At 43.2% G+C, this 14,744-nt stretch overlaps 1 protein-coding gene across 1 annotated transcript; it reads left to right on the top strand.

Annotated features, from left to right (window-relative positions):
- The first annotated feature begins 413 nt into the window (after positions 1-413).
- LOC8035253 (inositol monophosphatase 1) lies at positions 414-14,542 on the top strand. Its single transcript, XM_029975128.4, has 8 exons — positions 414-610; positions 691-824; positions 906-1,010; positions 3,122-3,167; positions 5,371-5,479; positions 9,929-10,034; positions 10,329-10,480; positions 13,972-14,542. The coding sequence occupies exons 1-8, from the start codon at positions 542-544 to the stop codon at positions 14,076-14,078; spliced, it is 828 nt and encodes a 275-aa protein (XP_029830988.2). The 5' UTR covers positions 414-541; the 3' UTR covers positions 14,079-14,542.
- The last annotated feature ends 202 nt before the right edge of the window (positions 14,543-14,744 follow it).

Here is a 14,744-nt window from a genome sequence, read left to right as displayed (position 1 = left end):
AGCAGCGTTCATGCGTACGACGACTGACACGCTCGCTTTCCAAGGCAGCGCTATTATGACGACTCGCTCTGGTCGACGCTCCCGGCGCGGTGTTGAGAGCGTCTGCTGCATGCCGAGTTCATTTGTCAACTAGGCGTTCGGCTCTAAATCTGAGCTATTCGACACCGATTCGGTGGACGCCGCCATGAAAATATCGGGCAAACAACCGCGTTGCTACGGCAATGCCATGGCAACGCGGATGCTTGCCTCAAATATTCATGGCGGCGTCCATTAACTGAGTTTTCTAATGACGATGAAAATGACCCAAGACTGATGTAAAAGATGGGAAACTTAGTAAAATAAAAAAAGACATCAGAGAAGGACTGTCTCAATAGCCAAGAGACTTGGGGACACTTCGTGGCCACGCCTACTTCCGTTCTCTTGAACGGAAGTGAACTTCCTTGCCTTGCCGTTACGCGTGTTCTTGTTCCTGTCGGTTGGTTTGTATTTGGTGGTGCGCCGTTTTAAACGTTTTAAGCGTGTTAAAGGAATTGGTTTGAGAATGACGACAGATCAAGAGACTGAAACTTTTTACTGTAAAGCGCTCGAGCTCGTAAAGGAAGCTGGCACGGTAAGTATGGCCAGAGTAGATGATTAAGTGTATCGGACGCGGCAATAGACCCTTTGACACATTTCTTTTCCTCCAAAAAGATCGTACGGAAAGCGATTGGCAAAGGCAAGAATATAGAGACGAAAACGGATTTCTCTGACCTGGTCACGGAGTCCGACAAAGAGGTGGAGAAGCTGATAATCGGGAAACTGAGGGAAGAGTTCCCGAATCACCGGTAAGTGCCTCCCCTCCGCAATGCGACTAGTTCGTTGGCTGTTGATTCTTGTTTACCCGCGTATTCCATGCAACCTTGCAGATTCATTGGAGAGGAATCCGTGGCGGCAGGTTTGAAGAGTGAGCTAACTGCCGAACCGACGTGGATTATTGATCCCATCGACGGGACGATGAATTTCGTGCACGGGTAAGAAAGCCTCTCGTGTGAGACGGGTGTGATTGTTCCATACTTATATACATCAAAAATTTCGCACAGCCACAAAGAGAAAGATGGGGAAGCTGCTTTTGTACGAATTTTGAGTGACGGGTTAATCTTCTATAATCTTTTGGAGGGATAATAGCGACATCTGGGCACGTCTGGGACAGAGCTGTATTTAGAAAGAGCTCGGCCATTCATTGGGAAGTATTGACCATTCCATTTAGCGTTCTCAGGGCGGCGCCATTTTGTTAGACCGCAGCACCCTCTCGTCAAATCCGGGAAGTTCAGCAGGTTCGGCGGTGTAAAACGAGAGAGAGGGCACGCGCTCGACTCCGCTAGCAGACGACAAACCGGGAGGTTGCCATTCCCCATTTTTGGGCTGTACCTGCGGGCTGTACCGAACATCGAACTCTCACTCGTGGCTGCCGTTATGAAGTGGTTCGTGTTCTTAAAATATTTTATAATTACTCCAAAATCGGCCTTTAGCGCTCTGTTGTTTTATTTCAGTAAATGATCAACTAGCGTATCTTTGTTCCGTTACTTCATTACCAGTGGAGTCAGCCGGCAACTCAACCACTGCGTCTTTTGTGCCAGGAGTGCATGTTTTTATTTATTATTTCAGACTTCCACACGTTGTCGCTAAAGGCCTACACCAGTACAAACTTCATATAGTAGTAAAACAGCTGCTGCAACCGGGTTTACTTTTCGTAGGAGCAACCAACCACTCTGGCACAGTTTTTCCTTTTTTTTTTTTTTTATTTGCACGCAGGTAACATTGCAGTTAGACTCAGTTAGTCTTTTTATTGAGCATAGCATTACACGATAACTCGCATATCAAAATCTGCACTTCAAATTTCCAGAATGACGTGATTTTAAACCGAGTTTGAACACCAGCCGGATGTTAGGTACAGCCCACTCGGCGGAGCAGATGACACACGGGGTGAGAGGGTGAAGGTTTTTTCTCTCCTCTCCTCCTAGTGGAACGGTCTATAGGAGGCAAACAAGGAGGCGCCATTGGCCGAGAGCGGACTGGCCGTGCTCCAGGGCGTCTTCACAGATTCGAATGTGGCTAGCCAGAAGCCGCGAATAATACCCTGGCGGTGGTCGTGAGAAACAATATCAATAAGTGTGTCGGAGTATCTCTCGGTGACTGAAAATTTTGTGCATGTCATGTTTCGATTGCGGTCGTGCAAAATCAAAATCTAGGAGATCGGTCGACGTGATCGTTCTCCTAGGAATATGCTCCAGGAATATGCCGTCCGACCCACTTTCGAGCAAAACAGAGTTTGAGCAGCGCATTTGATTGTCGTGTTGACTGAGAAAGAAGAAGAGAGGACTGGATAGACTGGATGAACGGTGACATTGTCGGTTCATTTTACGGCACAATACAACATTGATTCTTACAACTTTTTGCATGATCATAATCGAAACATTAGGTGCACTATATTTTAACCATGAAGGATTACACTCCATTTAGCTCTTACACACTTTTTAAAAGTGTTTCTCGCTACCACCTGTGGGAGATCATTTTCGGCTTCTGGTTGGTCAAGAGTGCATGTCTAACCTTCTATTTGAGTCTTGTGCACGCCCTGGCTCTGCTCGCTCCTCCCATTAACTAAACTCTCTCTATATAAGGCTCTGGTCTGGGACACACAAAAGAGAGTCCTGGCGAGAGAGATCTTCCTTCCCCTCTTCCCCGGTGGTGGCCAGAGAAACGACGGGATGATGTCAGGTGCAAAGCATGTATGGTCTGATACGACATAGGAAAGAAAGTGCGAGGGGGAAAAGGGTGTGCACGAGAAAAGCTGTTGTGGAAAGGAGGTGGCTCCTCTCCACTGGAGCTTTCCTAGTTTCTGCCTTTTCCCCCTCGCACTGTCTTTCTTATGTTGTATCCGACTGTAGTAGGCGCCCCTGCTTACGGGTAATAATATCTGCTAGCCATGCACACTTCCTGCGTTCCCCCTGCATTCCCCCTTTGTGCAAATAAAATATTGATTGATTGAGAGGAACTGAAAAGTGGGAGCACTGGCAAGACGATTTACGCCTAGAATAAAGCAACACCATGTAATCATTTCATATCCACTGTATTCCATTTTCAGGTTTCCTGTTGTAGCAGTTTCTGTTGCTCTAGCAGTTGACAAAAAGGTAAATTCTTCGAGTTGTGTGTGAAAAAGATTGCGCCTGTAATGAAAAATAGAGTGGAGTGTCTAGAGTTTTGTCCAAACAGAACAGTGACAGAAGCAGGAGAGTAGGAACGATAGCAGGCCCAGCAGAGTTCCGTCCAGACGGAATCATAGCAGGTGCAGCGGAGTTATGCCCAGACGGAATGATAGCAGGCCAAGTAGAGTTCCGTCCAAATGGAACAACAGCAAACCTCTTAGAGTCCCGTTGGTTCTGTCCTGAGGGACCAGTACGAAGTAGTGTTCCTTTTCATTCAAGCTAGAGTAACGATAACAAGCTTGTCTATTTTTTTTTAAAAACCAAGGTTTTTTGGGTTTTCTTTTTGTGATTATTTACAAGATGGAGCCACGATACCAGGTTTTCAATTTGCGAACCTAATTACAAAATTATGCGCTGCAATCAAGAAGAAACGTTGTGGAAAGTTTAAACAGGGAGTGCTCCTTCATTGCGACGATGCACCGAGCCTAAGGCCTTGCATTACAATGGTTGCCGTTCCTAAATAAAGATTTGGAAATGATATCCACCATAATCAGTGTTAGGAAGTACTTTAAGTACATTGTGCTTAAAGTACTGCATTAAGTAGTTTTAGAATATTTGTACTTTACTTGAAGATAGTTCTCTAAGTATGTACTTGGGGAAGCATGTTTTTCTGGTACTTTCTGAAGGAAGTATAAAAATGACTTCAAAGTACATTCGCCACATTTGATCTTGTTAAATTCATTACCATTTCTGAAAATAACTTAAGAAAATTTCCAAAAATAATGTGTAGAATGTGCATGTGAACAGTCATTTGAAGATGAAACTCGTCTCCTACTAGAATACTCGACATTCAGAAAGTGTTGAAAAGAGCTCAATATATGGCTCGTGGCACTTGATGACTGCCCCTGGTTGCTAGAGGAGGTGCTTAGCCTACCCCAGTTCTGCAAAGAAAGGCTGGTTGCCTTACATGATTTCACCTTGGAAACTAAATAGCAGACAGTTATTAGAGTAATAGACCTTCATCAAGAAGAACACAAAACTAGAAACATCATTCTGTGATACATTGACATTACATTATTGTGCTAAAATGGGCTTTTAATATAAAAACTGTGTGGGTAATCTAATGTGCATTACGACCCCTTTAGTGTATATTGCACAGTACACATAATCGCGTTCGAGTGTATGAATTGTATGTAAATAGCATAACAAATCGTTGCAACCTAATGTAAATAGTGTAGTTTTATACTTAGGAGTGTATTGCAGGATGTTCTTTAAAGTGCTTAGTTTTTGTGACAACTGTGTACTCAAGTAAATTAACACTAATAACTCAAGTTCAAAGGAGTAGCCAGTGCCACTATAGCGGCATCCAATGTCTCCCTTTTATTAATTTTTATCAGTTATTAAAGGAAAGAAATATACACCCCAGATTACCCCTGAAGCAATGCATACCTGTATTAAAAAAAAAAAAAAAAAAAAAATTGGGGATGAAAGGGCATAATGAAAGATTCTGTTGAAAAGAATTTTGCTTTGAGAGTACATTGTATTTATAGTAATTTACTCCAAGTACATTGTGCCCGGTGTGCTTACTACTTTACTTGAAGTAAATAAGATCTCATTTACTTAGTTTTTTACTTCAAGGACTTTTTATATGTATGTACTTTACCCAACACTGTCCATATTTTCTGTATCAGGCTCCTAGTGGCTACAGACTTAAAAAATCTGAAAGAAACACCTGCATGGGTGTTTCTTTCAGACCAGAGATACATGGTTTGCAGAGGTTGGACAAGCTTTTTTTACAGAAAGCAGAAGAAATGTGATAGGATTGCTGGGACAAGTGCATTGTGGAGCATAGGGATCAACTCTCGTGTATGCTGGACAAAGCTTCAGTGGCAAGTTTCTCTTCTGTCTGGACGGAACTGTAGTGGCGGCTATAGTTACGTCTGGACGGAATTCTTGTGGCGATTGTTGTTCCGTCTGGACAGAACTCTACAGGGTTTGCTAACTTTCCGTCTAGACAGAACTCCAGTGGTGACTATTCCTCCGTCTAGACGGGACTCTAGCCACCGTCAAAAGAGAAATATATTGCAGCTATATGTTGACTTTAAATCTGCATGACTCTCTTTAAATCTGCATCATTCTTGCCTTGCCATCCTTATTTTGAACAAACAAAATCTGTTTGCATTCAAAGGTTGTCTTGGGTATCGTGTACAATCCAATCCTTGACAGGATGTACACTGCTCGTAAAGGAAGAGGATCCTACTGCAACGGAGATAAGCTTCACGTTTCTGGAAACATGGGTATGTTGCAGTTGATACATTCATGCCATGGCTCTGGCTGCTGATCTTGCACATCCACGAGGCTGCAAGAGTTAATACAGTTCATTGGACCTTGGGAACAGGGGCGAATTTGAGGGGGGGGCAGGGAACTTTTTTCTGTCAATGAAACGACATACACCAGCTTTTTCTAGAAAAAAAAAAATGTTTAGTTTTTAATAAAATGGCAAACTTTTGGTTAAAAAATAGAGATCTGAGCAGCGTCTCGTGACCATTTCGCATCAGTCTGTGACAGCAATTCTCTTTGCAGACCACCCCCCCCCCCCCTCCAAAGCCAGACTCGTAAATTTGCCCCTGCTTGATATGGACAAAGGTGTCAACACAGTGTGCCTACTTACAGGAAGAGCCTAGACAACCTGAATTTGTCAGGAATTTGGGGAAAACATTGCAAGAGTTATTGAAATTTATAATAGACCGATCTCACTAAGCATTCGGCGCATGCGTGACGCCGCCATAACTTTAGTTCTCAGGAAGCAGACGGCCGTGCACGCGAGGGCTCGGACCTTCTCGTGCTTTACACGCGCAGTGCTCCAGCGAGGTTTTTGCACGTGCAAAAAGACTAAAGTTCCCTGGATGCATTGCGGCAGCGGTGGCGTAGTCAAACTGGCTGGTGAGATCGGTCTATTAACTTCTTTTATTAACTTGTATGTTCATCAGATCCGAACACAACTTTTCGGTGCACTGGTAGCTCTGTTGGCATCATGGCCAGCTTTCTGGGACACGCTGTTTTAGTATCCCGATTCTCATGACACGTGGCGTATCAACCTTGAGCAACCTAAAGCCCCTTCGGGTTTCAAAAGTAGCGCAAGGTTCGTCGTTGCACGAGGCACGTGCAGCCCTTGGGAAGATCATGGCAGCACAGCGCAGCACTGAGCTAGATTTCAGACTCTATGAATTTCCCAGAAGTGGCACGTGGCACGTGCCTCGAGAATTTTTACAACAATGAATGGCGCCACTTTTCCCAGGATAGAGGGGCTTTAGAACGATCTTTGCAAATTTTCAATAGTGTGATTGTACCGATTGGGTAACTTCATCTAATCACCATGCATAAACCGTGCATGAAAGTGGAGCGAACCAATATTAGCAACTCCAGCGAAATTGACGGCATCTAGTGGCTAGAACAGAAAGCTGTGGAGGCAGGTTCGCTCACCAGCCTCCTCAAGCGAATCAGATAGTCACAGCGCCTGGTGGTTTAAAGATGAAGCCGTGAAAGTAGGTTCAAAAACACGTGATAAAAATCGCCAATATATCGTGCGGTGCCCTTCTCACGCGCTGGCACATTCAGGGCAACAATGGATGTATTCACCCTCAGACAGACAGACATGTAGGCACCCTAGAGCAAGATAAACGGAGAATTTGAAAGCGTGCGACCGCTATCTGAACCTCCTCTCCTGTGCCTCTCTCCAGCCTCCCACCCTTTTCACCGTTTGCGTCTGGCCAAATACTTAACTAGGGGGAATGCGTTCCAGTCCGCTGATTTGCATTAGACAGAACGCCTGCAGCGCCTAATCCAGCCCTGACGGAGGGGAGGTCCGCGCAGAGTCTTCTTTTTTTGGCAAATAAGCTATCATCATCATCAGTCGCAGACATTTCACGACTACGCGCTATGCTACGCTGATGGTCGGTGCGCCAGTACAAGCCAGTGTCTCGAGGTGTGAAACAACGTCAAATGTGTTGCATGGTGTTTTCGTTTGATACTTTTTCGAAACGATGCTCACGATATACCCCGAGTTTCAGCAAAAATTAGTTGAGTTTAGGTTTCTGAATTTGGCTTTTAGAAACAAAAAAATCTCCCTAATTATGTGTATTTTCCCGTTTTGCAATCAAAAGGCAATCTGTTATTTTCTGTATTGCGTATGTTACTTCAGTGATGTGCTAGGAGGGTGTAGTTTTGGAATTTGTATCATCTAAACAGGGAAACACTATTCTTTCTTTTAAGGTGCTACCAGCTATTGGTCAGCAAGGCATTTTGTCTTTAGTCCTTAGTTTTTAGTTTTTATTTATTTGGCTCTGGAGAGCCGCGGCACCGCGAAAAGGCAGCAGCCCATACCATGGAGGCCCGCGGTGCCGCGTCTAGTGAACATGATGATGTGATGAGTATATACATGCATGATGACGATGACATGGATTGTTGGTATTGGGGAGGATGGCAGTCCGATTCGCAGAAGTCCAGATTTCGTGGAGGTGGGTTTGGGCAGGTCAGCACCGAGCCATGGGGATCTGGCACGCCGTTCGATTGGTGCATGAAGGAGCCCCAGGAACATGATGGCGCTGTTCCTCACTGGGGTCCACTGGGGTCAAAGCACCAGGCTCCAAGGAGGTAGCCCAGTCAAAGTAGAAGCTGTCACTTCCGAGGAGCCAGGGCTCAGATTGAGGCACCGCCGTCGCCCGGTGTGTCATCTACTCAACGTCGTCGTCGTTAAGTTCTTTATTTATACGCGTATATATGTATAAATAAAAGAAGGTAGATAAAAAGACACACAATCGAACGGCCAGCGGCGCGCCGTTCTAGTTATATTTCTAGTTATACATGCCTGAAAGAATATTGTTCGGTTTGTGTCTGTAACCGAGCTAAAACTTTACATACACAGGTAAATTCAAAGCAAAATATATACAATGCAAGTGTTTCTGACCCTACATAACAGTTGCTTATATTTAAAATCCAGGGCACAAATTTTGATTATAAACATCTAATTATTGTATAGTCATATTATAGCTGCCACATTCTTAGTCAATATGCTGTCAGAAACGCATTGTACAAATCTTTTTTTCTATAAGCCTATGTAAAGGTAGCTTGGCCGCAAGCTTCGTGGTGCACGGCAGAGTGCTAACTTTACAGGGGCAAAAAGCGGTCCGAATTTGAAGAAATTTTAACTGAGGTGTGTGCTATGAGTCGGCAGCTATTATATTCCTCGGGAACTTTACGATTCTTCATTTCAGTGAGAAGAAATTTAAAATTTTGTCAAAGTGGCCCATAGGACCCAATGCAGCAATATTATATCGGGCCCAGGAATAAAAAGTGTACAATCCTGAGGTTCAAGTAGGTATAAATAAGAGTGTATTAGTGCCCTCTATAGATATCCCGGGAAACCTAAGGATTTGTGCAGTAGTTTGGTTGAAATTATCATTTTACTGCGTTTTGCTGAAAATAGCCAAGAGAGGGCGTAAGGAGACCGTGTCCAAGAATGTTGGGGATGATCCAGGAATTTTTTTTCAAGGGGGGTGGGGTGGATGGCTGGTTGGGTCTCCATGACTTGGGGAGTGGGTCGAGGCTGAAGACCCATAAGCCCCCTTTCCCCTGTACATGTATCAGTAGAGCCTCAGAACGCTTAATTTCTATATATTTCTATATTAGTTCGGAGAAAGTGGTGGTTTCAGTCTTTTTTTTCTTTCCTTTAAAATTAGTTGAGGAATAAGGTTGATAAAATAGTTTGATAAACCTAGAAAAGTTGAGGCATTTGGGAACATAGTGATGGTAGACGTCTTGCAATTAAATATTGTCAAATTTAAGAGAACGCTGAAGGCGGGCAAACTAATGAATTTTCATATTGTAAATATCTGCAGTCGAGGGAACTGAGTATGGTATTTTCCGGTGTATAAGACACACTTTTTTTCCAAAATTTTCGGTGGTGCGTTTTATATGTATTTTTTTTTTTTTCTTTCTGGCAAACTGAAGGAACTGCTGTTGATGCTGATTAGTCTTTTTTTTTAACTATTATGACAGCTCAGTGCAAATGATGCATCATAAATGCAAGTCAACATCCCAAAACTGGAGTTCCATAACAAAAAAAAAAAAAGAAAGAAAGTCAAGGAAAATGGAAGAAAAAAGGAAAATACGTCACTTTGCGAGTCTCAAGTCAGTGGTTGTGCAATTTTTTTCCCGCGACCACACATTATGAAGTTCCTTCGTGGCAAGTGCGTGAATATAGGTGCTTCTTATAAACTAATTTTTATTTAGAAACTTGCAAAAAGTGGGGGGTGCATCTTATACAACTATGCATCTCATACACCGGAAAATATGGTACTTGGCAGTCATTGAACTCATTCTGAAGCTCTGTGGTGGACACACACATTGCTTGTATGAATAAGTTGTTCTTAAAATCCTGGGATGGGCTTACACATCCAATAGTAACATAGTTAATACAGTGCAATCCACTTATAACAGTACCACATATAACAATGAATTGCTTATAACAATCAGTTTCTAGATCAAAAACGTTGAGTTTCTACTGCAGATACAACATAGTCAGTTGTAACGACTGAAATTTTGGGTTTTCTTGTTATTGTTAAATAAGTGGATTGCACTGTATATGCTAAATGAAGTTGATTATGACTCTCTGTTATCATGTGTTATTAAGTGGATATAATCTTTTAGCCAAGAATGTTAGCATGACACCATACGTTACATTGCAGATATTTCTAAAGCGCTGATTGTCAGTGAAGTGGGAAGCTCCCGTGAACCAACTAGGATAGAATTTGCGTTTCGGAACATGCAAAGAATCACCCAGAAAGCACATGGGTAAGTGCTGAAATTTAAATGAATTTGGCCGAGGTTCCGATAGTGAATATTTAATTCAGTAAATATAGGCCCGAGGCATAATAAAGCTTTGAATGCCAGTTTCTATCTGGAAAAGCGTATCTTATACAATGCATATTTGAGCTATGCTCTAATAGGAATAATTATTGAAGATTGTAAGTAATACAATGATCTGGCACCATTGCATGCAGATATTTGTGATCCTGATTTATCCATAATGCACAGAAAACAGGCACTCTTTTGCTTTAATGGCTGGAGTCATCACTGCTCTTGCAGGCTACGTTGCATGGGTTCCGCAGCACTGAACATGTGCTTTGTGGCTGCCGGGGAGGCTGATGCCTACTACGAGTTTGGGATTCACTGCTGGGACATGGCTGCTGCAGCACTCGTGGTCACGGAAGCAGGCGGGGTCGTCATGGACACAGAGGGTGAGAGGTTGACCTCAATTCATTGTTACCGAATTTGAGAGAGCTGCGCTTAATATTTTAGTATTTTCGGACGTGCAATTTTTGAATTAAATCTAAGTCTGGATTCCTCTGGATAGTTTGTTTTTTAAATATTATTTGTGCAATCATGCTGCAGAGAAACCGAAAGCTGAAGGGGATCACTAGGCAATGCTGCTTTGCAGCCCCTCTCACTGGTATACTTGAGGAGGGACGAAGACACAGGGGGGGAAGATTAGAAAAGTTGAAATGCTTATTCTGATAAAAATTAGCAAGCAAAAAATTTATACTTTTTTTATGCTGTTAGCATGAGCAGGAGGAAAAGCAAGAAATGTGGAAGTCCCAGAATGGGTCCTTCTGATATCACGTGCCTTCCTGCTTAATTCAGCTGTTTCGCTGGCAGGATCAAAACGGCAGTCTGAACGTTGTGTTTTAATGCAGCTAGGAGCAGAATTTTCTTATCGTTCACAAGATTATTTCCAAATGAATGGTTCAAGCATGTTTGGTTAGGACACACGTGTCCCCATGGCCGCTGCAAAGTAATCGACCTCTTCCTCGCTGATATCATGCTTCAGACGGAACACACCCCACCGTTGCCCTGTTCTTGCCAAGTTAACTCAGTGGTGCCACCTATTCTGATGCTACCACTGGAACATTCATTTTTATAAAAGTTATCTGTGATAATTAGGCACTTACCAAATTTTTTAAAGTTTTGTTGTCTACTAAGCAATATAATTTAAGAAGCATAATACCCCTGTAAAAACTTGAGAAATAATTAAACATAGAAGGAGAGAACATGGACAGTAGACGCTTGAGCCACTAATTTTGAAATAGTCTTGAGAAAGATACAAATTACGCTGCTATCGACATTAACACGGATGCTCAGGTTTCCGCTTTCACCCTGCCAAAGTATTCAATGTAAGAAGCGAAAGTATGCAGGCAAGCTGGTTAGGAAATGTTATAATCTAAGCCCCAAGACACTGAGAAATAAAATAAATTTTGTGTCATCTTGTCTATTATTTTATTTCTCAGCGTCTCCGGGTTTAGATTATGATGAAATCAGTGTGTTGAAATTAAACATGGAGACTGAACTATGTGTTTTGAAAATTGAAAGATTTGCTGTTCGTGTTCTGTCCTACATTTAATTCTTCCTTAAAAAGCTACTTAAAAAAAAAAAAATTTTTTTTTTTTAAACAGTTTAATTGGGACACGCGTGCTTTTCGAAAAAAAAAAAAAAAAAAAGTTAAGCGCAATATTGATGTCGCGAAATTTATTTTAAATTTTGCACGCAACGTCCATGACGTCACGGTATGGTCATACACTCTTTCCAACCAACAAGCTTGAGTAAACTTAGAGCAATAAACCAGCGGCTGAAAATAGCACCCCCCCGGTTACCTCCATCTTGCCTGTTTGCCACATTAGTGATCACGTGACATTAAGATGGCTGCGCCCAGAGGTGGGCCCGATCAGATTGGTGAGATCATGGTCAGCAGATGAGCACTCTGAGGCTGTGTTCCAACCTTACTCGAATGGATCTGAGTTAATCCGGCGGATCAAGTCATGTGACAAGACAGATGCAGCAATGTTGGACGCAGGTAGGTTTTCGAACGCAACGGGTATGAGACCTTCACCCAGGAGTGAGATAGAAGCTGCGTTTGATTTACGTGCACCTCCTGCACCGGTGCAGAAAAGTGTAGGGCATGGTGTAAGATAATACTCTTCAGGTGAGGACAGCGCGCTCCTCGCACAGTGCAGATAAAGTTCGCTTTTCACTCTCTCTCTTTCTTTCTCTCACCATGGTTTCAGGCGGCGCCGGCAGATGACTCGTCGACCCGTGGGCACGGCAAAGACGACTCGCGCCGCCTCATACTCTACACGCGTAGAGCTTCAGCGAGGTTGTCGCGCGTGCAGAAAGACCATGGGGTACCGGGGTGTCATGGCAACGAGATAATTGTTTTCGCTCTAACACAGTTTCGCCGTTTGGCCGCCGGCGACACGGGCACAGTGGCCGCGGAATAATGCAGCCTTTCGAATGCCCGTCGAACGAACACTATCTGATTCCTCGCGACGCGCGTTCAGCCCCGCCGTGTCCTCACCCAAAGAGTTTATCTTTCACCGTGGTGTAGGGCGAAGTACTTCCGGTCATATCTCAATACACATACCCGTAAGTAGACTGCCCTACATTTTTCCGCACTGGTGAAGGAGATGCAAGTAAATCGAACGCAGCTTCTTTCTCACTCCTGGGTGAAGTTCTTGTACCCGTTGCGTTCGAAAACCTACCCACGTCTAGCATTGCTGCATCTGGCTTGTCACGTGACTTGATCCGCTGGAATAACTCGGATCCATTCAAGCAAGATTGGAACACAGCTCCAAAGTGCCCATCTGCTGACCGTGATCTGGCCAATCTGATCTGGCCCACCTCTGGGCGCAGCCATCTTAATGTCACGTGATCACTAATGTGGCAAACACTCAAGATGGCGGCAAAGGGGGGGGGGGGGTGTGCCATTTCTGCTGCAGGCAGTGGGTTCCGGTTTACCGCACTAAGGTAAGACTCAAGCTCGTTGTTTCCAACTCATCGAGATGGTCATACACATCTCTCTACCTCAACGCGATGGCTAAGCCGATCCACCTCCCCTCCACACGCCCAAAATGCCAAGAAAGAAAACAAGTGGAGGAGGAGGTGACTATCGCGTCTCGCGCCATCAATATTGCTGTAATATTTTTTTTTTTTTCGCACGAGTGTTTTAACTATGCAGTCTGTTGAAAAAAAAAAAAAAAATTTTTTTTTTTTTTTTTTGTGGCCTTTTGTCGCACAAATGCGCTCGCCTCGAAGGAAATATCCTTGTCACAGGGCAAGGTTGGTGTCAGTTTCTTCAAATGACATTTATGTGATCGGTGAATCAGCTTACGTGCACCGCGCTGCACCAGGAGTGCCGCATGCTGGTTGGCCGATCGCTCAAATGTCATTCAATGAAACTGACATATAATTTTGTTGTGTGGCAGGGTGCAGCTTTAATTTGGCTAATTGCACAATTTCATTATTAAATTGTGCCTCGTGGTGTCAGGCATGTATCACGAAACACCAACCATTGGCGTCCGCCATGCAGCTGCATGTCAAAAAGGTCCTTTTTGTTTTGATGACGCAGTAAACTAGTGGTATTTCGGTGAAAATCAATATGTTTTTTTCTTGCCTACACCGAGCAAAACAAAATACGATCAGTAGACCTCTAGCTCCTTCGAGGTATAAATTAATTCACAGTTCCTTTAAACCTGATCGTTGTCAAACACAGTGAATAAAAAGGGGCCATTTACAGCTTCAAAGGTTCTCTGTGGTTAATCTCAACAAACTTGCTGTAGAGACTAACTCTGAAGCTTGTGCCTTTACAGACTCCTAGCTACTGCACCTTTTCTCTGCTCAGTGAAAGTCACGAAAGAGCCAACACGTGATGTTTTATGCATGCGTTGTATATATGCAGGTGGGCCCCTGAACCTGATGAATCGTCGGGTCATCTGTGCCAGCTCCAGGGCTCTAGCGGATGCCGTCAGTCAGACTATTGAACATGTGCAGTTGGAGAGTGACTAGACCTACATGTTGTTGTCAGGTGTTCAAGTGAGATAATTATAGTTTAAGCATTTTGTTTTGTGCCCATCGCTATGTTTGGAATGCCGTGAATATTTTGAACTATTGTGCAATGTATCTGGACCAGTGTGCTGGCTTACTAGTCTGACTGTGGAAGGTGCTTTAACAGTGAGAAATGATTTATATGTGGCCATTTGGGTGTCAATTTCGTACCTTAGAGGGAGAGGAAATAAACGAAGGTTTACAATTTTCGCCATTCCCACAAAGAAAGCTGCCGGTTTGCAAATTTATCAAATATATTTACAAAATATTTTAGGCACTTAATATTTCTATAGTTCTTTTCTGCGATTTGAAAGTGAGTGATCGCCCTTTCCATTTCTACTTTCTCGTGTAATAGTTTTGATTGTGTTCTTCAGTTTAGTTGTGTGTACATGCTTGAAGTGAGCAATAAAAAAAGATAAAAATAATTTTCGCTTATTCTGTCCCGTTTTTCTACTTGTGTTCATAGGATGATGGACCAACGTGGTCTGATGCTTCGATGTACACAAATTTAACCTCAAGTGTTTGAGAACCCTTCTCTTCATCTATTTTCTAAAATGCGTGGATGTTTCTTTTAGTGTTTCTTTTTTCACCTACATTTCAAGAACATATAATAAATTGGTACCTCTT

The sequence above is a fragment of the Ixodes scapularis genome, unplaced genomic scaffold (assembly GCF_016920785.2).
Source record: "Ixodes scapularis isolate PalLabHiFi unplaced genomic scaffold, ASM1692078v2 PGA_scaffold9__187_contigs__length_104089568, whole genome shotgun sequence".
Classification (NCBI taxonomy): domain Eukaryota; kingdom Metazoa; phylum Arthropoda; class Arachnida; order Ixodida; family Ixodidae; genus Ixodes; species Ixodes scapularis.
Note: the sequence above shows the minus strand (reverse complement) of the source record. Positions and strands in the feature narration are given on the sequence as shown.

What these genes read in the sequence shown, in the direction of transcription:
- LOC8035253 (XM_029975128.4), top strand. Translation starts at nt 542, where the DNA reads ATGACGACAGATCAAGAGACTGAAACTTTTTACTGTAAAGCGCTCGAG. An exon ending in TCGTAAAGGAAGCTGGCACG is followed by an intron (nt 611 to 690) that starts GTAAGTATGGCC and finishes TCCTCCAAAAAG; the next exon opens with ATCGTACGGAAAGCGATTGG. An exon ending in TCACGTTTCTGGAAACATGG is followed by an intron (nt 5,480 to 9,928) that starts GTATGTTGCAGT and finishes GTTACATTGCAG; the next exon opens with ATATTTCTAAAGCGCTGATT.